This window comes from Lagopus muta, chromosome 6, assembly GCF_023343835.1.
Source record: "Lagopus muta isolate bLagMut1 chromosome 6, bLagMut1 primary, whole genome shotgun sequence".
Classification (NCBI taxonomy): domain Eukaryota; kingdom Metazoa; phylum Chordata; class Aves; order Galliformes; family Phasianidae; genus Lagopus; species Lagopus muta.
The window spans coordinates 24,554,677-24,577,816 of NC_064438.1; the positions used below are offsets into that span (position 1 = coordinate 24,554,677).

General features: G+C 41.9%; 1 protein-coding gene across 1 annotated transcript in view; it reads right to left on the reverse strand.

Moving 5' to 3' along the window:
• Window positions 1–23,140, reverse strand: part of LTK (leukocyte receptor tyrosine kinase) — an 86,214-nt gene that overhangs the window by 5,478 nt on the left and 57,596 nt on the right. The window contains exons 11-28 of the mRNA XM_048949987.1: window positions 18,446–18,547; window positions 17,966–18,143; window positions 17,283–17,433; window positions 16,234–16,365; window positions 15,537–15,693; window positions 14,556–14,738; window positions 13,897–13,995; window positions 13,344–13,496; window positions 12,554–12,664; window positions 11,756–11,942; window positions 10,815–10,905; window positions 8,690–8,754; window positions 6,991–7,120; window positions 5,713–5,810; window positions 3,033–3,125; window positions 2,333–2,434; window positions 767–901; window positions 346–436 (exon numbers count right to left, since the gene is read on the reverse strand). Of these exons, the coding sequence (XP_048805944.1) occupies window positions 346–436; window positions 767–901; window positions 2,333–2,434; window positions 3,033–3,125; window positions 5,713–5,810; window positions 6,991–7,120; window positions 8,690–8,754; window positions 10,815–10,905; window positions 11,756–11,942; window positions 12,554–12,664; window positions 13,344–13,496; window positions 13,897–13,995; window positions 14,556–14,738; window positions 15,537–15,693; window positions 16,234–16,365; window positions 17,283–17,433; window positions 17,966–18,143; window positions 18,446–18,547 (2,258 nt within the window). The remainder of the gene's footprint in view (window positions 1–345; window positions 437–766; window positions 902–2,332; window positions 2,435–3,032; window positions 3,126–5,712; window positions 5,811–6,990; window positions 7,121–8,689; window positions 8,755–10,814; window positions 10,906–11,755; window positions 11,943–12,553; window positions 12,665–13,343; window positions 13,497–13,896; window positions 13,996–14,555; window positions 14,739–15,536; window positions 15,694–16,233; window positions 16,366–17,282; window positions 17,434–17,965; window positions 18,144–18,445; window positions 18,548–23,140) is intronic.

Genomic DNA, 23,140 nt, shown 5'->3' on the forward strand with positions numbered 1-23,140 from the left:
CATTAACAATTCAGCCATGGCTTTCAACCAGCACTAAGCAAGGTCAAAGTGTGGACCTTCGCAGACAATAAATACCTTTCTATCACAAAAAGAAGGGCATTCTGCTACTGAACAAGCAGTGAACTGGAAGCAGCCATTTGCACAGGAACAGTATCGTGTGATTTTGGTTGGGCTGAAGATAGGTGAGCTAAGGTAGGTAGATGAAAACACAAATGAACAGTTGAGCCAGTACTACCACTGGAAAGTACATCAGCCTGTGAGGAGCCTTAATCTTGTTTGCACTAATAGTGCATTTGGATGGCTGGCATTCTTGGGAATTATCATCCAGTTACTGCGGGCCAATACCTGCGTGCAGTACTTGATTCTTTCCAGGATGGTAGAGAAGTTTGGCCGGTATTCTGGGCTGTGCTGCCAGCACTGCGTCATGATGCGGTACCTTAAAATGAAAGAGAATCCATTAACAAAGACAACTGTGAAAGATGTGTTTCAATGTGATGCGAGCTTGGGTCCAGAAGAACTGCATTCAGTAAATGGCTCAAAGGAGTGGAGCAAAAGTAGACGTCATTTCTGCATCCTTGGATCCCAACAGAAAGCAAATCCTGTAGTGGTCTAACTTATGTACAGGAGGCAGTGGCTCAAGAGATGCTCAATAATACTGGGATAGTATTTGGTACGATCACCAGTCCCCAATGGAAGGTGTCTAGTTGCCTTTGTCCAACCCTTTTGAACCACTGTTCCATAGAAGAGAGAGCGAGGAAATACTTACACAGGCCCTGGGCAGTTCTTTGGTGGGTCCATTCTTCCTCCACTGGTGACAAACTCCAGCACTTCCTGATTAGTTTTGCAGGGATAGGGCATGTAGCCTAGAGAGAAAATCTCCCAGAGAAGAACACCAAAGGACCTGCGTCAGAAACCACATAGTAATGCTGATTAGGTTTCCACATTTGTGCTCCACAAACCTGGAACAAAGTTGGGTAGGTAAAAACACAGCAGCAACCTTTAGAACCTGCAGGCCAACTACAGAAGTGTGCAATTAGCCTGGTTATGAGCCAACTTGGATTTAGAAAAAAACGACAAAACAATCAATCAAAACCCTTCTTCAAGCTCCCAAAGTAGCTTTGCAGACACCTCACAATATCTGAATTTGTTCTTTCTGCTGCATTTGTTATTTCTAGAACAGAAAATGCTAAAGCACCCTTTGCTATGCATGGTCTAACTGAAAACAAGAACTGTTATGTTTGGCTTGGAGATTCCCAGCTTACTTTGACAGACTTGAGATGTTTGAGTCAGTGTTTGGCAAAAGGATGCTCAAGAATAAAACAAGCTAGAGACCTTCACTAGAAGTGCAAAAGTAAACATCGTCATTATATGGTTGCTCTTTTCTCTTTACATCTACAGGTCAGTTAGGCAGTGACACTCAAAACTTCTTACAATGTAGACCCAGGGAAATTGAGGGATCTGCAAAGGCTTCAGTAGGGTCATTAATTGTAAGAGCCACTATTTGGTGCAGAGGTGGATGAGATTTCCAGTACATACACGTTATGTACAATAGCCTGTTACAGTTACAGGAACTGTAGTGCTCTCCTTCAAAATATTTACTACTGGCTGCTTGCAGTTATGTTCTGATACACAATCCCTTCTCTTCTGGCATTAACAACTTCAGGAAACTGGGTCAGTGTGCCATTTAAGGTAATATTTCAGTTTGCTTATTGAAAAGTACTGTATAGGAAGAGAGGAGTTCTTAAGCAACTGGAAAGCTTCCATTCCCCAGCACCTTTGCATGAATGTGTCATTGCTGAGGGGGTGTTTATTTTAAGGAAAAATCAGGCTACATAACTGGTATATAAATACTGTTTCCTCAGCAACAAGCAGGGACTTCTTAAATCTGCTGTCATTTCATATACAAAAGAAAAAAAAAAAAAAGGATAGAAGAGTAATCCTGTGTGGTATAGATAGAGTCATTTACAAAGTATATGAGCAGGCCTTGTCACCAGTAAGTACTGAGTGGCAGATACTAAGAGCTGAAGGAAGTGTCTGCTTTTTTGACTGAGACTTCTTAGGATTCTAAACGGTCTTCTCTTTACCCTTATATGATACTCTGCATTTATCTATGGCTATTTGTTGTGCCCTCCACTTGCACTAGAGTTTTTAATTTCACTTAATTTCTTAGTCAGTCTTCTAACAAAGGGAAATATCTACTTTTTTTTTTCTTCCCATTTTAGGACATGGAAGATTGATATCTTTAGGGCGTCCTGCTGAGTAGACTTTTTTCCTTGAGCAGTAAATGTGGTTTATTAGTGAACAGCAGAAGTTATTAATAGATATTTATTACCAGGTATCAGTTTTGGAGGTAAAAATGCCTTCTAGAAAAGCTTCTGGCGGCATCCACTTGACAGGAAGCATGGCTCTTCCTCCCTTGCGATAGTAACTTGCTCTGGGAAAGATTAAATATATGCAGAATGTCACACAGCATCAAAGGGCTAAGATGTATAAAAGATCCTATCACCACAGCAACAGGAACTGGAGAGAGTGCAGGCAGTACTGGGGGCCAAATAAGAAAAAATCATCACCATGAATTGTACCATCTGAGCAGTTTGCATGTTTGCAACTGAGATGGAAAAATGATGATGTTTAGGTGCATAGCTGAAGAGATCAAATGTGCTGAAGTTGTGCATGAGGCACTGATACAGAAAATTTTCTTGACCTCATATATTTACAGTTATGAATATTTTTAAAATTCGAGATTATTTGTGATCAACCAGCTTATAAATTTACCTGAGTTTGGTTTAGCATCCATATGTGTTTGCAATGCTCTCTAGGACCCAGTCTGGAACGATACAATTTGAGTGTATTTGCTACTAGGCATAGATGTGTTAATTTACAGTCTGTTTACCCCAGTTAGTTAACTGGAAATCAAATTCAGAAATGTAATAGACAGTTCAGCTGCTTCAAATTAGATGAGGCAGTTCAAACCATTTAAATGGATACAGATTACTGTATAATTCATGGGACTGAAATGGCCTTTCACTTACCTGTAGATATCTCTGGCCATCCCAAAGTCACCAATTTTGGCTGTTCGACCTGCTCCAGTGCAGGTCAGAAGGCAATTCCTTGCAGCTATATCTCTTTAAGAAAAAAGAGAAAAAGGAAGAAAGAAAAAAAAAGCACGTAAGAGAAAAGTTCTTCACTGTGAAGGGAACAGAACACTGGAACAGCTGCCCAGGGAGGCTGTGGAGTCTCCTCTGGAGAAGTTCAGAACCTGCCTGGATGATCCTGAACGATGTGCTGTAGGTGACCCTATTTGAAGCAGGAGGGCTGGACTGGGTGGCCCCATATGGTCCCTTCCATCCTCAGCCATCTGTGAATGGATAATTCTGTCTAATTTTGAACTCCTAACTAGTTAAAGGAACAAAGAAAGAAAGTTACATCCAGCCCTACAAGTCTTAGCTGAGTCAACACAGATGAGGATAACTTTAGTGAAAACAAAAACTATTCTAATTACACAATCATTTTCATTAACTGTAATTATTAAACTGCATTTGCATTACATTTTCTACCATTTCTACTCAATACACTCTGAGCATTACCCGCTACCATCTTCTTTCACTAAAGCAGAAAATAGGGTCAGTCTCAGACAAGGTAAGGATCCAACCTCTTCTGCATCAACCACATTATGACAGTATGTGTCTTTCTAAAAAGAAAACAAGTGTTTTCTCAGTGGCAGCAGCATCTCTATCAGCAATGCAGATGTGATGCTATTGAAAAGTCTTAGTAAACTGCTTGAAAAGTAGGTTTGGCTGAAAAACAGATTTGATAAACTGTTCCTTTGTTGCTTCTGGCAACCTCCCATGGAACCAAGCAAAGCTACATATGGGAGCAGCCATTTGCTGGATGCAAGTTTAGATTGTGACAAATGGTAGGCATGACTGCGTGGCCAATGCTGAAGGGTTTGTATTAATTTTAAATATGTGTTCTGAAAAGGGACTCATTAAAAATCATAGCTCTGTGTCGGTCCTGTTGGCTGCCAAGAAAAATGAACTCCTTGAACAATAAACGTGTTTCTTCCCACTGCCAGCACTGAAAATTCCCACAGGATCTGGAATTCAAGCTTAGCTTTTTCCTTTTCTCCCATTATCATCTGTGACTCTCACATGACAAGACTTCACATACAAGACTAGGCCCTTAGTGACATCTCTGCAACATGATCCTTCCCACCAGGATACCATTCACCCATACTTAAGGCCTTCTCTGAATTCCACATCTGTGAACTCTAAATAATACTGATGTCGCTAAAAAGTACTAGCACAAGACCTAAACAAAATCCCTTTTATGCAGATTTGCTGAATCACTGGCTAAAATGAGTCTGTTCCCAGGTTGCTTATACAGAAGATCTAATGGTGTAAAAACTGAGCCAGAGAGTTTTTTGAAAAATGATGTGCTACTGCTGAAAGAGGCAAACACTGGTTTCTTCCATTTCTGTCCTGAAATTGAGCAGAAGCAGCTGGCCCATCCACTTGTTGACACAGATTTTAGACATCTTATGCGATGGCAGCTAGCCTTGCTGATCTATAGTAAGAAAATCAGAGAACTTCTACCTGAGTGGAGTAATGAAAATAGGTTTTACTAAAAATACTACGTGTGGAGGCATGTGGAGAGGAGGAGACTTCGCTTGAGTCCATATCAATAGCCTGTGGCTGACATGGCAAAAGATTTTACACGCTTTGGTTGCCGTCTCACAGATGCTCTAATCACAAAGCCATAACACGTCCCCTATCTCAATCTCATACCTTTTTGCCTCTTGTTTCCCTCAGTCTCCCCAGTTTGTACACATCCTTGCCTAGCTCTGCTTCTTTGCTCTGTACAACATCACATTTACGTGTGTTTGTTGGGGGCGGGGGTAAATTGCCTGACAACTTGCATAACTCCATGCTGCACATAGGCTTAGAGTCTGTGTCACCCCCTGGGGCAAAAGTCTCTCCTGTCCTTCACAGGCACCCACTGAACTCAGCACAGAGTTCATACTTAGGGGAACAAATTCAGTTCATGCTACGCCTGGGAACTTTATGAGCTGAAACAATTCCTAACCAGAAATAAAGAAGTCCAACATTCAACTGGAAATCTCAAAAGGCTGCCTGTAAGAACCTATACCCCTGCTACAGTATTTTACATGTATTTGAAGCCTACCAACATTTTCTTGCTGAACAAGGAAGAAAAAGGATTGAACAGAAAAATGATGTTCTCCTCTGGATCGCACAGCAGGTCAGCCACTGGGAAGAAAGCCTTGAGTTCTGGTATTCCGCTTCCTATTATTCCTGCTCTACCCTACTGGAGACAATGGCTCAAATACAGGCAGTCCTGTGCTGATGGGGCAGGGGGAAGGAAAATAGAGCAGGCTGTTTACAAGCTAACACAGCGTGACACTACCATCTAGTGGACCATAGGGCTAATTTCAAATGTGTCTACATTGTAATCACCTGTAAATTGAAAACGCTTGAAACCATTCACTGCAAAGAGGAAGATTCCTTTCTTTCCAACAGAGCCCAACTCGTGCCAGTGACAGGGATTGGCCTGGACACCTGACCACAAGTCTGTTGGTAGAAATCTCTGGCTTCCCTCTGGAGGTAGCTCTGTTTAATGTGCTGCAAATAGAATCAGGGTGAGCTTAGCACACTTTTGAGGAAACATACATCAGAAGAGACTTTTCCTCCTCACCTGTGTATGAAATGATTCTCTTCCAGATATTTACAGCCACAGGCGATATCCCTAGCTATGTTCAGCAGGTCCTGCATTGTTAGTGTGGATGGTTGATTCTGGAAAAGGATGCACAGAAAGTGGTAAGGGTAAAACAGTGGAGTAGAAGAGGCAGAGGATAATTAGAGAGCAGCAGAAGGGAAAGGGAGAGGCAGAGGAGGGCAGAGGATACCCTGAGCGTGCAGGAGAGGGACGTGGTATCGCAGGGCTCTGGGAGCAGCACTCACCCATCACAATCTACATTTCCCTAAGAACAATAAGGAAACCTCTCTCCAGGAGCCCTGCTTATTTTCATGCAGTCATTTACTTCTCTCAAGGGAAATCTCCTTGGTGTTTCTCCAAGAACTTCAATATTGCTCTTGGGAAGGGTGGGGAGAAATTACTACATTGCTCATCAAAAGCTCAAGAGATATCAAATAAATTGTTCTTTTCAATCTGCTTTTGTTCCTGGATGCTGTTATCTCTGCAATTTCTCCTGTTCAAACTACATAGTGTACACTGCAGCCATTGAGCACTGTTTTTATTGGCTAGGCAAGTTATTGTACAAAGCTTTGGATGCCTGCCAAGGAGAATTATTATAGTTATAAAACAGGCATTTCTGGTGAGGAAATGAAGAAGGAGATACAGAATTGCAGACTTTGAGACCTTATCTCTTCACTGGGATCCCTCTGTCTGCAATGGGCAGGCACTTCTCTGCAGCCACAAAAACTTGCAGTGAAATATGTTACTGATGGGGCCAGTTTGTCTTCAGAAAGGTGAGCAGGGATATTTCTTTGAGTACTAAGGGGAATTCAGCTCTTGTATTTGCTCTCTGACATTCCAGCAAACATAGTGGCAGGTTTGCTTTCACATGATATTTTAAAAATAACTGTTCCTCACATGACAACTATACTTGATTTACAAAGATATTTGTATTCTGTTTTCCACAGAATTTATCTACTTGCAGAATGTGTAGCACTGTCACTCAAAATGGCATAATCAAAATGACACAGACTCCTCTGCGTGGGTGCTATTATACCATTCTAAGTGTCCCTAATCAGTATGCTCTGTGAAGAAGGAATTAAGCTAGATCTTCTAACAACACATTAGTATTGGCATACGACTGTACACATGTAAAGCTACAGTATGTTGAGAGGAGAAGCTGTGCAACTGCACCAAGTCACATAGGAGTGCATAATGCCCCAGTCAACCTCATTCATACTAAAACCAATCACAAGCCTAGCAAGGAAGGATTCTCACCGCTCTGGGTCGATTCTGTCGAAGAAAACTCTTCATATCTCCTCCAGCCATGAGCTCAAGCAGAATGAAGCGAGGCAGCGTCTGCAGGCTAACACCAATGCACTGCACAATGTTTTGATGATTGAACTTACTGAAAGACAAGGTCACAGCAACACAAAGGGAGACAACGTTAGTACTTGGCTGACTTCTGCCACACTCACTTTGCTTTGAGCTTTGATGACCTGCATCGAAGCAAGTTACTGAACAAATTCTAACTTCAGACTTATCCAAATGCCTTTCTACTTATGGAGACTCCCAGGATCAGGGTTCCTCAAACATCCAAACAGTATTGGCATGTATAAAACAAAATCTTGTTATGTGGCGATTTTATTTCAGCATTATTTCAAATACGCTGCTGCCTAGTCTAGTGGACTCGGTTCAGCATCTAGTATGCATCTAATACCCACTACAGCAGCTGATTTGGGGATGGCTTTCTACCCCACTGCAACAGAAGAAAAGACAGTCAGGAAGCAAGACTCAGTTTCAGAAAGTAGTGTCTGTCTTTGGACAGCAATGACCTGGAAAATACAGGAAAGAATAATGTGCAGGAGGTTAGGGAAGATCATGTGCTACCAAGAGAATCAAAGCATTCTATAATTAACTGAAATTGCTCTTTAGAAACTCTATCAGTGTTACCTTCAGTTCATCTGCCACTCAAACTTCTTACAGACTTTATGAAGCAGTATTACGTCACGAGATTTATTCTTGAATCATGCTTCAGCAGAAGAAAAAGAGCATCTAGGTAAAAACTGGGGCAGGCGGCGAGAGGTGGAGAAACTTAATATTGCCCAAATTTAAAATAGATAAATTCCATCTGTGCAAGCTACTGGCACAATGCAGAGCCACCTTATCTACCTTATCCACACAGGAGCTTTGAAGTATCTCATCAGCTATTTTTTATGGGGGGGAAAAAAAAGTTAAACACAAGGACTTTCCCCAGAAAAAGCATTTATGGCAAATAGTTCTACAGATAGGAAAAGCAAAAAGGCTGCACATAATAGCATGCCACCTGAAAAAGCCTCAATTTGAAATGCTTTTCATACCTTCTTCAGCTGCCCAAACCACTCTTCTAAAAAGCCTCACTTCTATTTGCAAGAGATAATACTGTTTAAGCCCAAGCATCCAGGACCAAAAACTCACCTCCCTGGCACACAGCCTGTGTTGTACCATCCCTGGCAATCATCTTGCAAAGGCTGAACTTCTGAGTCTCTGCACAAGTGGCTCTACTATTTAGCCTTCCTGTTACATTTCCTGCTTTCCGTTTCACCACTGATAATTTCTTTTTGCAAGAACTTCAATATATGATTACTTGATACATGAATACTTGGTAAAAAAGCAGTGAGATTCTTTGAAAAGGAAGCCATTTCAAATACAGAACAAGCTTGTACAAAAATGTTGTGCCTGAGCATGACCAGCAAAACCAATCAGGAGAAACTTTTGTTCAGATGTGCAACAAAAAAACCTACAGATACAAGTGTTCAGGATAAACACAAGTGGCTGAAACCAATAACTTGTACGCTACTAAAATACTATCTGCTGAAAAAAGAGACTGGATATTATTTTTTCCCCAAACCCAAGCAACAGAATTAATATTTCTCATACCTGCATTACTCCTTTCTCCCCCCCCACTCACCACCAGTCTTAAACCCTTGAGCTATACCTGATAATCAGTGCTTCCATCAGGAAATCCATCTCATCTTGCTCGGAGCAGACTTCTGGCAGTGTCTGTTGAGAGTTTAAGAAAGCGAGGGCCATTCCACCAAATAATTGAGAACATTTAGGAGTGCACCAAAGAATAAAGAAAAAAAAAGAAGCATGTAACACAATTGTGAGTGACTTCAGGAAGCTATGAGGAAAGTCTCATCTCTTCAGTGCCAGTCAGTTGAACTGCCTGCGTCCCATTCAGCAGTTAGAGGAACAGGAAAGCAGAGGTCTGCTTGGAGGCTTCGTTTTGTGTGCATTTAACTATGTGCAGTGTTCTAGAGCAAAATTGTTTCAGATTTACATTAAGAAATGCATCGGCTGGGGAAACAGAAATCTAGTAAGCATTTTAAAATCACAGGTGTGAATTTATTCTCCCTTTGCTATTAAGACCACATTGCAGCACCTGCTTCACGCCATGCAGCACATACAGCCACTTGATTCATATAATTATGTCACACAGCCTCACAGCTTTCTCTCCTGACAGCACATCTGGACAGCAACTGCCACTGCTAAATGTGAACTGAGAGTGCAGGCAGCAGGAGCTGCAGTGCCTGCTCATGTGCCAGTTGGAGGACTATGGATGAGGTACCACAGCTGGGTGTAGCTCCTGCTGCAGGTCCCAAGTGCACACAGAAATGGGTGGTGGTCGTTGCTCAGTGAGGCGAGGGCTGGCATGGAAACCCACTTGTGGTCTCCTGTAGCCCACGCTGCCGGTGACATTTTGCTATCCGAAGTAAGCGACTGCTTCACACAGGACGATGCAAACGATCTTTGCACTGAAAAACCACAACAAGCTGATGTGCTTCTGTTTGGCACTGTGCTATTGTGCTTCCTACAAGGCGTGATTTTTTTAAAGAGAATTTTGAAAGAGCAAATAACAAAAAAAAACATTGGGACTTATTTCTATTAATGAAACTATGTTTTGAGCTGGAGTAGACTTAGTCCATAGGAGTAGACTTAGTCCTCTGAGCCACAAGCTTGTAAAAGAACAGGAGGCAATGAGCATCCTGTACTTCTGGGCTGAGTAACTGACAAATCCTGAGGCAACAGCAGTAATTTTACAGACAACTAGCCTGTTGTCTCTTGTCATTAATGACATGGAAAATTATGATATTACAAGATAAGTTCACAGCAGCATATTTAATGCTGCACAGCACTGAGAAACAACCTGCAAGTTTCATCAATGTTAGGCAGACACTATTCTAATCTATAACAGAAATGCAACTGAAATAATACAAATTACGAAAAATAGCAATGTCACGTAAAAAACTTATGAGAAAGTACTTAAAAACTGAAATGCAGAAGTAAAAATAGACAAGCATTACTATAAAGATTTGCTGTTTCCTGTCATATAAATACTTCATACTAGCATTAGCCAGGATTTTCTGTTTTATGCACAGGATTAAGAAATCTCTTTCCAGTCCAAAATGCTCTGACTGTTGCTAGTATTTCTTCCCCATAACGTTCTCTTTTCCCAGCTACTCAGATCAATACATCACAGTGGCAGAAAAGCACAGGACAGCAGCTCTGTTGGACCAGTGGACCTGTCAAGAGCTCTCAGTGATCACCTCAAAAGGAATCACATCTCTGGGGGCCGACCAGATTTTCTGCTGGGGGGAACTGATGACTGTGTGTGGATTTCAATGATGCCATAGTTATTTATGCTGATAGATGATTTGTTATTCCATTTTAACATGTAGTATTAAGCAGTCTCTATGTAACTAATTCATATAAACTCCCTTCTGAGGGCACTGGTTCTCTCCTTCCTGAGCAACAGGGGTGGAGGCTAGAAAAGAGACTGCCCTCTTTAGATTCTCGTCCTAGGTTAGATCACAACTCATGGGCATGCAGCAAACAAGACAGATGATAATTTACATTCAACCCACTGCTGGTGCCACACAACTTAAAAATCAAAGTTTATAACTCCCAGATGCAGCAACATGTGGAAAGTTGCATCATATACACACTTCTGTCATTATACATCTGATTTACACCAATCTGTTGGAATGGCAGTGAGATAATAGCACTCTCACTGATAATTATCATTGTATATTAAAAAAACAACAACTGTGGGTACTGACCTTAACAGCCACCTGGAGAGGATTGGGATCCCCTGCAATGCCTACCACTGTTCCTTCATAAACCTCACCAAATGCACCATGTCCGAGTGCCCTGGGAGAGAGAGAAAGAGAGCAGCCGTTACTGTGTCTCTGCACCAAGCACTGGCTAAGTGCTTCTTATTGTCCAGTCCAAGAACAGGTAGAAAACCTGTTGTGAAAGATGAATCCATAGCAGAGTTTTGTTTTCATCTCAAAGCCTCTGAAAATAACTTCTCAATATCTTCTAATGCCATCACTGAACTAGGGAGGTTGGATCATTAATGGTTCTGAATATATCCCTTCCAAATCAAACCATTCTATGAAATCAAACAGCCTGCTCAATCCTATGGCACTGTCAGAACGTGTGGCTTTAGCAAGGCAAGAAAGAACTGGGGAGGGGAGGAGGAAAAAACAAACAGTGCATATGAAGGCAGCTGCAAGATGATCCCTTCAGGTGCTGGTGTAAGACAACACAAAGATGGTGAAGTTTTTATTTTCCTTATAGCTTTAATTAGGATAGTCTGGACTATATAGAGAGGAAGAGCAATCTAGTGTGTATTTCCTTGTGTCAGGAAATGCAGAAAAAGAAATACTGCTAGAGATTTGGAAGGAAGTTACCGTCAGGTAGCAAGTATAATCCAGGACATCACACAAGACAGAGGTGAAATAACCTGTACTCTGCATGGGAACATGGGACAGAAGACTTATGAACTTATACCTGCTCTTAAGAGCTTGATGGCATCAAAGTAGTTAAGAGAACGAAGAAAGTGTCACAGTTTTCCTTGCCCATAGTTGGTGCTTTCCAGTCAGTCAGACAGGAAGCCCTCAGTTTCTTGTCCCAGATGCTTGTTGTTAAACTAGTGTGTGAGCCCCAACTCTGCCTTTGCTTCAGGCTGCCTTCCTCCTCCTATGCCGAGCCTTACCGAAGCAGGGAGATGTTCTTCCGTGGGATCTCCTTCAGCTCACTCAGAGTGGCAGCCTTCCCAGCAAAGCAGTAGTTGGGGTTGTAATCTGTCATGATGGCTGATGTGCGGATTTTGCTCAGTTTATATTCCGGACTCTGCAGTCGTGCTCTGGCTCCTTCCAGTTGCTGCTTCTTCAGGTGATAAACTGGGGATGGAAAAAATACAAACAGTATAAGAACCTGGAAAGAAAATTTAATACTGGGCACACAGAACAGAAAGAAGAAACTAAGTGGTAGTTACAAATGCTCAAGAAGCGTCATTAGCTTTCCTGCATCTCTCTTCTGTAGTGATTTAATACTGAATATGCAAACATCTTTGCCCTGCAGAGTCCTAATCAGCTGGAAGAAACATAAGTTACCTCTGCTTCTTTATAAATCGGCAGAGGAAATGCTGCCTCACAAGACACCTTGCTGGCACTGAGGCAGCAAAAGCGCATGCTGTCTCTCTGAAGGAATTACATTCAATTACAGAGACTGCAACTTCACACTATACAGCAATGGCTGCAAAAAAGGGTTGTCCGAGGCTTTTTTCTGCAGCAAATACAAGGACAGAGCAGTCATTGGCTTTGGGGATTATGCTTATGCTTATCTGTGGGGTGGTGATGTTTTCTATTATTTCTACTTGTTCCCTCTGTGATCCACTTGGGAGACCAAAACACTCTGGTTCCAAGTAGTAAAAGTAGCTGTATGTGCGTGGGTGGTCCCTCTTTGTCTAATTTAACTGAGAAAAAGACGAGTAAAAGGGAGTGTTTCTTACTGATAGATAGGCTGCCACCAGTGAGGATCATTCCGAGCACCACAATCACAGCCACCACAGCTAGGAGGAGTGGGAGAGGCAGATGTCCCTCTGGGATATGACCCTGTGGCACTGGAAAATGAAAAACAGAGGTGCATTAATCAGGAAACGAGCCAAACTGCAGGAAAGAACCACAGTCATGGTTGCTGTTTCAGAAAACAGTACAGAGATCACAGCTAAATCATCCTATAGAAAATACAGAAAATCCCTTTACAACCTTGGAATTTGAAAAAAAATAAATCAAAATCATTTTGAAAACATTGTTAAGACAGAAATCTAACTAGTAAAACACAGATTGCTTACGCATTCCTCAGTTTTTTCTTAAAGGGTAACATTATTGCTAACAAGTTGAAACTGTCTACAGTCTTGATGGTTTGAGATTCTAAGAGACCACGTCAGTAAATAGTGAACACCAGGCATCAGCTGAACAGACACAGTAGGGAACTTCTGTGAAGGAAGTAATTTGTGGCGTAAATTAGGTGGTACACGATACAGGAAAGGTATTTATGCTTAACTATTTGATACACTGTATCCATTCAAGAAATTTACAGCGTTCCTTTACATTTAATTTATCTTCCACCTAATCCAAACCTGGATTTTGGATATGGTGGCAGACATGCAGTTTAGCATACAAGGAAAGAACATCATGAATTTTCAGTACTGGCCAATTGTATACAAATACAAAAACCAGGAAGAGAGACACCAACAAAGCATACATTCATTATCCAGTTAGGATAAAACTATATCTTACCAGTGCAGGTAACATTGTCATTGGCTAGCACAGCCCCCATCTCACATTGGCAGACAGGTAGGTTGGTGTCAGGGTCTCTCTTACAGTTGTCTGAGTGGCAGTGGCTACAGTTAAGGTATATCTGAACCTCCACCTCACCATCATTCTCCACAGCTGAATGAGGAATTAGATACAACAAGCAGGTTTAGTTTAACTTTCCCCATCTTTTCCCAGTAAGAAAGAAAAAAAAAAAAAGAAAGGAGTAAAAGGAGTAGGCAGGTCAACTTCTTTCTCTGCAGGACAGTTGATACTGTGGGCAGGTCAGAAATCTGACATGGTCCAGAAGGGAAGAAGGAATTGAATTCTAAGCAAACAGAGAAGTCCTGAAATGAATTGACTTGAACGTGTCTAGGACTGAGGACATGCAGTTAAACTGGATGACTGATGCCTCTCCTGGCTTAACTATTTGAGAGGAAGAAGGTCCCAGAGCATTATAAACAATTTTAAAGCAGTAATGACAGCTGAGGAACTGGCCTGCAGAGTGAAATAAAAAGAGTGAAAAAGTGTATTGTACCTGCAAGGGGATGCAAGAAGATCTCTCCAATGGGATTCACAAATGAGATGCCATACTGCCCACTAGCTGTGATATCATCATTGTTAGAGGCATGCCCCCCTGGAGAAAGAAGAGTATGGCTAGTTGTCAGCACTGCATGCTGCAAAAGTGTGATGCCTCTGAAGTGCCACATTTTGTTCCTGGCTCTAAACACTTGCAGTCACTCCCAGTCTTTCAGTGATATTACTGTGTATAACATCCTTCATGAATAAGGCTCACTCATCCCAACCAGTACCAAGGCTGGTAAAGTGGCTTATTCAAGTGTAGGTTTCCCAGTTCATCTAGGTAAAAATACATTAGCTTTGAACAGAAAAACAAAACAAAACAAAACAAACAAACAAAAAAAACCCTAAACAGTTCCTTGGGCATTTTGAGAACAAATAAAGGGATTATTCAGCATATCTGGAAAATATTGAAATTTTGGCTTAGGAATGCTTCTATAACCTTGATTTCTCCAATTAAATAAGGATGGAGGGGCGTGCTCATCCCATTCATGTTGAAGTGTCTGTAAATCACCTTCTGCAGTAGTGTACTTATGCACTGAGAGCTCTAGTTCCTAGTTGCATGAGCTCCAAATTGCACAAAATGAGACAGTGCGACTATTTCTTCAGCAGACCTACCTCTGTAACCTCCACCTCCTCCACCAGAAGTACAAGCTCCTCCTCCACCACCAAAACCACCAGAGGTAGCCCACTGGAGCTTGGCTAATGCTTGGTGACAAGCTTGACCCCCTTCTCCACCTTCCAAGAGGGACTTCCCAGCTTGAGGAAGCAGAGTCACATCTTGCCAACCACCACCTCCACCTTCACAATCAAAGAGTCACAACAAAATGAGAGCAGGTGAATGAAGCACAATTAAAAGAAAATTTAATTAAAATTAAAATTAATTTCTTAAGAAGTGCCTGCATTCAAGTTAACTCTTTGTTAAAAGGTAAGAGAATATACAGACAAGCTTCTTGTTGCCATGGTTAACAACAAAGTGGAAATCGAGTGCATGACCTGTAGTACCTGCTGCATACCCAACAATTCAGCACCAATTTGTAGTGGCACTAGGGAAATAAGGAGCCTACCAGTCCCCCTTGGGGACTGCTTAGGGCTTTCAGCTCTGACAGATGCTTTATTCCTTGGGGAAATAAAAGCTAAACTGGATTTCCTCATCTCGCTCGAGTAGCCCCTCTATAAGGATATTACACAGCAGGGTCTGGAGAGCCACTGGTGCACTATAAGTAAGCTTCCATTTCTAGGATACTTCCACAAGAACTCTTTTTGTTAGAGTTTTAGGGAAGTAATAGGGAAAAAGTCTTCTCTTCTAAAGCCACTGTTACAGTTTGGAGGAGTGTGCTGCAACTCCCAAACATCAATTTTCACTTGTGAACTTTCCAGAGAAGAGCACTCCTATGGAAGCGCCACTCATCATCTGTCCCATGCATTCTCTTTTTATCTAAATGATTGACCATATAAAAAGAAATCCTTTATAGACTAGAAGCGTGTTTCTAATTACTACCACCATAGAATTCCAAAAGATCAAGAATCTCCTCACTGACAGGACAGCTTGTGCATTCAGCCATTTGATTTAGACTTTCTGTAGTTTTAGCACCTCACCTGCTGCCCCAGTTCTTCCACTGACTCCCGGTACTGCAGTGCTGTTCTCAAACTGCTCCAGAGGTACGTCATCCAGGGAGTTGTCCTGAGCCTTCAGATAGGCTTTTCCTCCTCCTCCTGCTGCGATGAGCAAAGGTTCGAAAATCCCATCCTTCTGCTGGAAAACCCCCCATCAAATATCAGAAAAACTTCACATTTGTGAATTTGTGAACTCACAACAAACTCATCAAAAAGCACAAAAGCAATCGAAAGAAGAGAGGCCCAATGCCAGGGCAACGATATTGATAGTTTCCTGACTACATTATAAAGACATTTTACACAGTGTTTCTGTGTACAAAAGTAACTATTCAAATGAATATAGGTTTGTTTTTTTGTTTTGTTAGGACTGCTGTTAGTATTAAAACAAGACCCAGGTGTGGTTCCCAGATCTGAGATGTCAAGAACTGAAGAAGCAGTTCGGCTATCTTAGATACAGTGATGAACATGATTGACAGTATGAAAAGACATAAAGAACTCAATTAAAAATACAAAAAGACAGAGCAACACAAAGAGAGGCAGAGGGGAGAGGTGAAGGAGAGAGACAATCCTTTCTCCTCATCTTCATTTAGGAACTAAGCTTCATATGCCATGACAGATGGTAAAAGATAGTTGCTTTGCAGGACACTACTCTGGTTGGAGGGAAAGAGGCAATACTTACTCTAAAGATGTAGGTTGCTCCTCCTCCACCCCCACCTCCTCCAGCCCAGTCCTTCAGGTCCTTTTTTTTTTTGTAATCTTCTTCAATGACAGATGACTCCCCTAAGCAGATCTTCTGGGTCTGAGGGTTGGCCTGAAAGGAGAGAAGAGACACACAGATTATTGAGATGTATCTGTCTCAGTATGATCATTTTGTTTGTGATACATATCAGACATAGATAATATGCACGTGGATATATATATGTGAAAGGGGAGCTCCTCTACAATGAAGGATAGAACTGCCTGCTACCTCTGATTTGCATGCAAGTGAAAATAGAAAGGTCTGCATGGCCTGGCAGATCACATTTCTTAAAAAAATGTGAAGATGTGGTGGTAACAAAGAATTTTTGTTGATGAGGTAACTTTTGAGCCTAAGTGACAAAGACTTTCACACTGCTGGGTGTAGTATTAGAGGACTATCTGTATAATCACTTGTGTTAGCAATTTCTACGCATCACAAATGTTTTGTTTTGCCATTACACATGCCAACTCAGGGGCCACTGTAGTTTGTGGGGAGATTCCCACCATTTTTGGTTGGCTTTGGATTTAGACATTAGTCTCTAAGAGTACCTAAGAAAGTGCAGCCACAATGCTGCTCTGGATTTGTAGATGCTTCTATAAATTACAGAAAATAATCAAAAATCCTGGCAGGCAGAAAGAAACAGGCTGTGGAAAAATAAGGGTGGGAATACACATCTCTTGCCTAGTAGCTCCTCTCTTAAAATAAGCAGAAGAAGGCCAATAATGAATTCAAACACCAGGAGCTTAAAGCGAAGTTCCTGTGGGTTTTGTATGTGTTTGCACATTTTGGGGTCAATTTTCTTTTCAGAGTCCTTCATATTTGTTTTGAGATTCTTTCTGACTTGGTTTATTCGTTCTTACCATACTGACTGGATTCAGAGCTGGATCCTGGGATTTTTATCTTTCATCACCAGTCCAGCCAAACCCCAAGCCGCCCACTGAATCTCAGTGAATTATATCTGCAAAGTCTCTGCCCACTTATGCCCTCACCCCAGGGCAGGCATCCTCCCCCTGCTGCCCCACTAAGATGTACAGCAGCTCATCTTTCTCCAGCTGAAAGGTGGCCGAGATGAAGACCCCATGGGACCTCTCATTGTGGTTTTTGGCTCCCTTTCCTCCAGCTGCTCCATAGGCAGAAATTCTGGAACAAAAAGGTGTAATTAAAGAGACAAATCTTACACTTTTCATCTTCTAAAGCAGCTCCATCTGTGAGTTCTCCCCAGCCTGCACTCCCAATCAGGCATTGCTCCAGAGCAGGCTCTTACTGCAGTATCTCATGGCCATTCTTTCTCTAGAGACATACACAGCAGAGGCTGCTCAAGAAGATCAATAAGCTACACCAGAGCACTAGAGACAGATTTCAGAGGCAAACGGAGTGAACTGGTATGGCCAAAGCTAAAATATCAAAGCTCTGGGTCCAAAATGATAGCAGCACTTGCATTTGATTACACACCCGCAGTCACTCCTGTTCTAATCTCCTCCACGTCACTGCTCCACCCTCCCATGCTTCAACAGTAGGTCAAACACAGAAACTTAGAGCTGCTCTCCTATTTCTTTCTTATTTTTCTATCCCTTCACCTACTCAGCAAAGGTAGTCCTACACTTACATTTGCTGAAATTCCAGAACCAGGAAGTAGTTTAATGGTTGCCTCTCAACACGCTGTGATACACACCTGTATCGATTTGTGGCTGGCACTCTCCAGACTTGCACTCCTCGGAGCCTTCCCTCCTTCACCACAATCACCGACACATTGCTGCCCCTGTACGCATTGTCACACTGAGCTTGAGTTGGCCCATGGGGACCACTGGCACCACATGTTGAGAACCACCAAAGAACAACGGACGTGTCCCCTGTGATCAGAACAGACAGAGTCAGTCAGGTAGCTTCTGCTTTTACTTCAAGCTTCTTTACTTATGGGCTCCACTTCTCTTTAAAAACCTCCTGCTCTTTACAGACTGGTGAGCTAGACCTCAGCAAACCGCTGTCCCACAGCCAAGCAGACCTGACACGATCTGCACAACTTTAGCAAAGATTATATTTCATTGCTCTGTCGCTATAGCTGTGCTGACCACTCAGGCAGATCACACATGGAGACAAAAAGGAAGCTACCTCCTACAGGCAAGAGACAGGCTTTCAGTTCTGAATCGTTTACCTGGGAGGGAGGGCTCTTCCAGGGGATTCAGAAGATGCTCATCAGGGCTACTGATTTCCCGTGGATACTGACGCTTTCCACTAAAATGAGTTGGCTGTCTTCCTGTAATAGTTTGTAGAATGGATAGGAAGATGATAGAAAAAAGAGAGGCAAAACTTAAAAGTTTGCATGAATCAATGCAGCATGACTATTTGTTTAAGGTATGTTTATATTACCTTGGACAGAAAAAATATTTTAAACAATCAGCATTTTTTTAACTGATTTTCTTGTGCCTGTATCTTGGCTTTGCTACCTCTATCTGTGCTGAAATCAGAGGCACTTCACATGAACAAACATCCTGTGTTATCCCATGGAGGCTCACCTGTAAGATAAGCTTATGGCAGCAAACCGCACTGGCTATAGTTACAAGAATCTTCGAGAAAAGCACGGAATGGGAAAACAGATAGCAGTACTGCTGCTCTGCTGGTCAAAGGCATAAAGGACCGTGATAGCAAAAAATGTTATCTGTGGTTCTTAACGGTGTCATGGTAGGTAAACCAGCTTCGGATCACTCTTCTCTCACCAATGACCTTCATACCCCTCCACCCCCAACCTTGTTTAAGAAATAATTTGCTAAATAAAATGATGTCACACTGACAGTAGAGAAACAGTCGTATACTCTTGGCAATATCTGTAAATTTTTGGACAAATCTTTCTGAAAAACACAGAGCGAAAGGCCACATTTATGCCTTTAAAAGCCTATTACAAAATAGGCTTTTAAAAATCAGCCCTTTCTCAGGGAGGAGGGTCTTCTTTTGGCTGAGCCAAAGCATCCAAATGCACTGAGATCACCATGTGTAACCAAGACTGCCTTAGAACAGGAAGAAGTAATAACTCTTGATTTATAATCTGCAAGCATCCTGTTTCCATAGTTAAAACACCCATTTGTATGCAGATCTTTGTAAGAAAATCTCTGTAAGAAAAAGGAGACACTTTATGAGCCCTCAGTTAATTTAATACTGAACGTTTTTCATTAGTTGAAAAACATTACAAATATTTCCATTTGTTCCAGTTGTGAGAATCTAACAGCTGTTTGATGCACTATTCAAAAGAGACTCATTCAATTCCAGCTGGACAATTATCTCTGCTGCAAAGCCACTGCTCTAAATAGTGATAATTAACACACTTGTTAGCTGTGTCAGAAAGGCCAAATAACTAATTGAAGCATGGAGACCTTGCTGTGCTTTTACTCCTGAGAATATTCCCTCCAGGTCTGTGTGAAAGCTCATTGATGGATGGAAGTAAAAGAAAGCTTTGTACTGACACACTCTGTTCATAGTGAGATAGAGAACTTCAATGGATGGAGTTGTCAAGCAAGTGAAAAATGAAATTAACCCAAAACAAATGATCTGGATCAAAGGCAAGAAGGAAAACCAAATGAAAAAGGCAACACATAGCCAGAAAAGATGCTTAGTCTCCCTAGGCCTGCAGTGAATTATGAATCCCAAAGGTCAAAACAGTTTCAGATAGTTAGAGATGAACAAGAAGTCTGGTTATGTTTGCCAGATTGATGGAATGTAAATCAATCCCTGAAATACAGACTTGGTCTGTGTGTCTGCATGGATTTTTATTTATTTTGATTGCAGCATCCCAACTGGCTATCCTAAGGCAATGCTTTGTTTCCAAACAAACAATCTCTCCTCCTTCTCCAAACAGTCTCGAACCTTCACACACTAGAAGAAAGCTTCTGTCTCCTGTTTTCAGCATGAGAGCTGCATGACAGCCTAAACATCAGCCTGTCCACATGAGCCATTAATTCTTAGGAAGCTGATCCTTTATGTGCCACCAGAAATGAATTTGGAAGGTGGTAGTTTTTACAAATACGGCGTAACCCTGGCAGCCAGAGGCTGCTACTCTAGTCTTTTTAAGCTTCTGCTTGCTCTTCTGATAGCCAAAATATTGACTGCAAGGACAGAAGGGAACAAGAATTATTCATGTTTAGGTATACTTATATCAGAAAAACATGAACAGCAACTGTGTCACTCCAGGACTTAGCTCATGCTGTTGATTTTCACACTGAAGATGGACAGTAGAAATCATAAAATGAAAGGGAACCTTCTGCAGAGACAGAGCTACAGTAAATAGCTCCTATTTCAATTTCTGGGACTGTAATGAAGAAGGATTTAGTAATTTTGGGGCAGGATTAATCAGAATAAAGTTCCTTGCAGCATCTTCAAAGTGTGCACGGTCTCCTCAAAGATCTTACCTCACTCATGCAGGTGAAGCACTTCTGGAAGCCTCTCCAGCTTGTCCTGGAGTGGGACACAGAATGAGGAAGCTGCACCAACGTCCCCATTTCCCAGCCCTTCGACTGATTCAATTGCATTTCTTGTCAGTCCTTACTAACTCAACCAAATGGGGCTGTGCTGAACAGCTTGAGCCTCCCCACACCATTGGCCTAAAACAACGAGACTGGCAGGCCAGGCTCCCCATAGCCTGGGGATTCCAAAGTAAAAAACAAGAGTTATCACATACAAAAGCTCTCTTCAGACGGTCTTGTCATTTAAAAACCAGTCTTTTTAGAAAGTGTAAATGATGTAGAGATCAAAAAGTAACCCCTTGGCCAGGACAGTGGAGCGCACTGATGAACCACTGACCTGTGCTCTTAATTGGAACAATACCATCCTCAGAGCAGTAAAAGCTAATGGTAAAAGCAGTGGCCATGAAAGCATTGAGGAAGACAACAGTCATGCCAGCCCACATTTTCATATTTAGACACTCAAAACTCAGATCTCATTCTACAAAAGCACTATTTAGCTAAGAGGATAAAATACTTGTATCTTTATGGCTGTCCCTTAAAAGTTCTCACAACGAATCAGATCCATGCCATCTGATCTGTGACACTGTCTTAACACAAGGTGATTTTATTAACCAGAAGATTGTTTCACTTAGCCTTTCTCACAGGGAAAGCATCTGTCCCTGCCCAGGGGCTGCCATCCAAAGAATGGGCTGTTTGTTTTTCGTCTCTACTGATGTCTCTTGAGCTGCCCTCACTACACTTCCCCCCAGCCTTCCCCCCCCCCCCCCCCCCTTCCAAATATTACTAATTCTTTCTTCTCCATGTTGAGGAATATAGAAAACTTCACCTAGTTTCCCAGCTTGCATACATACAGGCAGTGCTTTCAAGGTCTGCATTAGATTTTGAAGAAAATCAAAATATGGGATTGAAATAGATGGAGAGATTAATATTTACATCATCGCAAACAGCAAATTTTTCCTTCCTGCTGTATGTCCTTCCTGTTGCCCTCATGCAAATAATTCACTGTTTGGATCTTAATTGGCTCTCTCTCTGACATCTGAAACCTCTCCTTGCTTGGGAGAAATAATTTCATTACTGAAAACACAGCAGAGCTGCTGGGCTTCTCTGCAACCTAACTGAATTAAAATCATGAGAAGATAAATGCAAGGGAGTTACTTTCAGAGGCGAGAAAACGTCAATTTGATGAGAGGATTCAAGGAACAATGGCAAGTGCAGGGCTTCCAAGAATCATTTCCTTCATGATATCTGTCTTCTGCATGAGTCATGCAACTCTGGGTCACACTTCCAGATGGGGTAAGTGGCTGCTTCTCCTGGACATCAGTGAGATTTATAGTAATTGAAAGTGAGGAGAAACCTGGGTGGAGTCTAATAGACAAGCCCTGAAAACATTCTTGCAGAGTCTTTTATGCCCCACTTATTTACCAAAGAATATAACTATACACTAGAACCAACAAAATGCCCACGGGTACTCTAGTGTCCGTATTTGCTCTCAGGAGAGCAGTAAAGTCCAAAAGTTGGGTGTACAGCAGTTGACACAACAAGCACCTGGAATCACTCCCTTCAGTTTCTTTAAGAACTTTTCTCACATTTCAAAACAAAATGTCAGCATGCATAACCCAGTGTATTGGGAGCCGGGGGTGTTAAAGAACGGAGTGAATAAATGGCTGTGCTCTAAAGGCACACCTCTTCCTCTTAATTTTAAATGAATATATGCATGCTCAACATTTCATTGAATGGTGTACTCAGTGCCCATGGAACTAAGGGGCAAAGAATGTGAGACCAAATTGGACAAAGGTAGGAGAACAAAAGGGCTCTAAATGGTGGAAAACTTTTAACACATACCAGCTTTAACACAGACCTTCTCACATTAGGCTACAGTCTCTGCAGGGACCTGCTACTACATTCAGTGCTGACATATCGGATGTGGGGACTTTTGAAGGTAGCAGAGAACATTTCATTTGCAACAGAAGTCACAACTGAAGTGCTGCATGTTCTCTTCTTGTTTAAGCAACAGAGAATATCAGTCTTTTCCGCAGAGACTAAAAGATGGTAGTTTGTAATGTTCCCAAGTATGCATCCTTTTTCCACTTGAAGAAATTCAACTCTTTTGCTAGCATGTTTTGGAGATTAGCTCTGGCTTCGTCTTCAGTGGAGCACATTGTCATCAGTAGCATTAACAGTAATGAAGCCAAGAGAAGTATGTATGTACCTGCCAGTGACATCTGATGCTTCTCCTACAAGGCAAATCAAACTAAACTTTACTGCCAGAGAGACATTTTATTCTTCTGTTTTCCTCCTTTCCTCCCCTAAAATATAGTTGTTTTCCCCTTTGTTTTCAACAAGTTCCCTTCGGCTATCAATTGCCAGGGTGCACAGGTCAGAGAGGACTGCTAAAG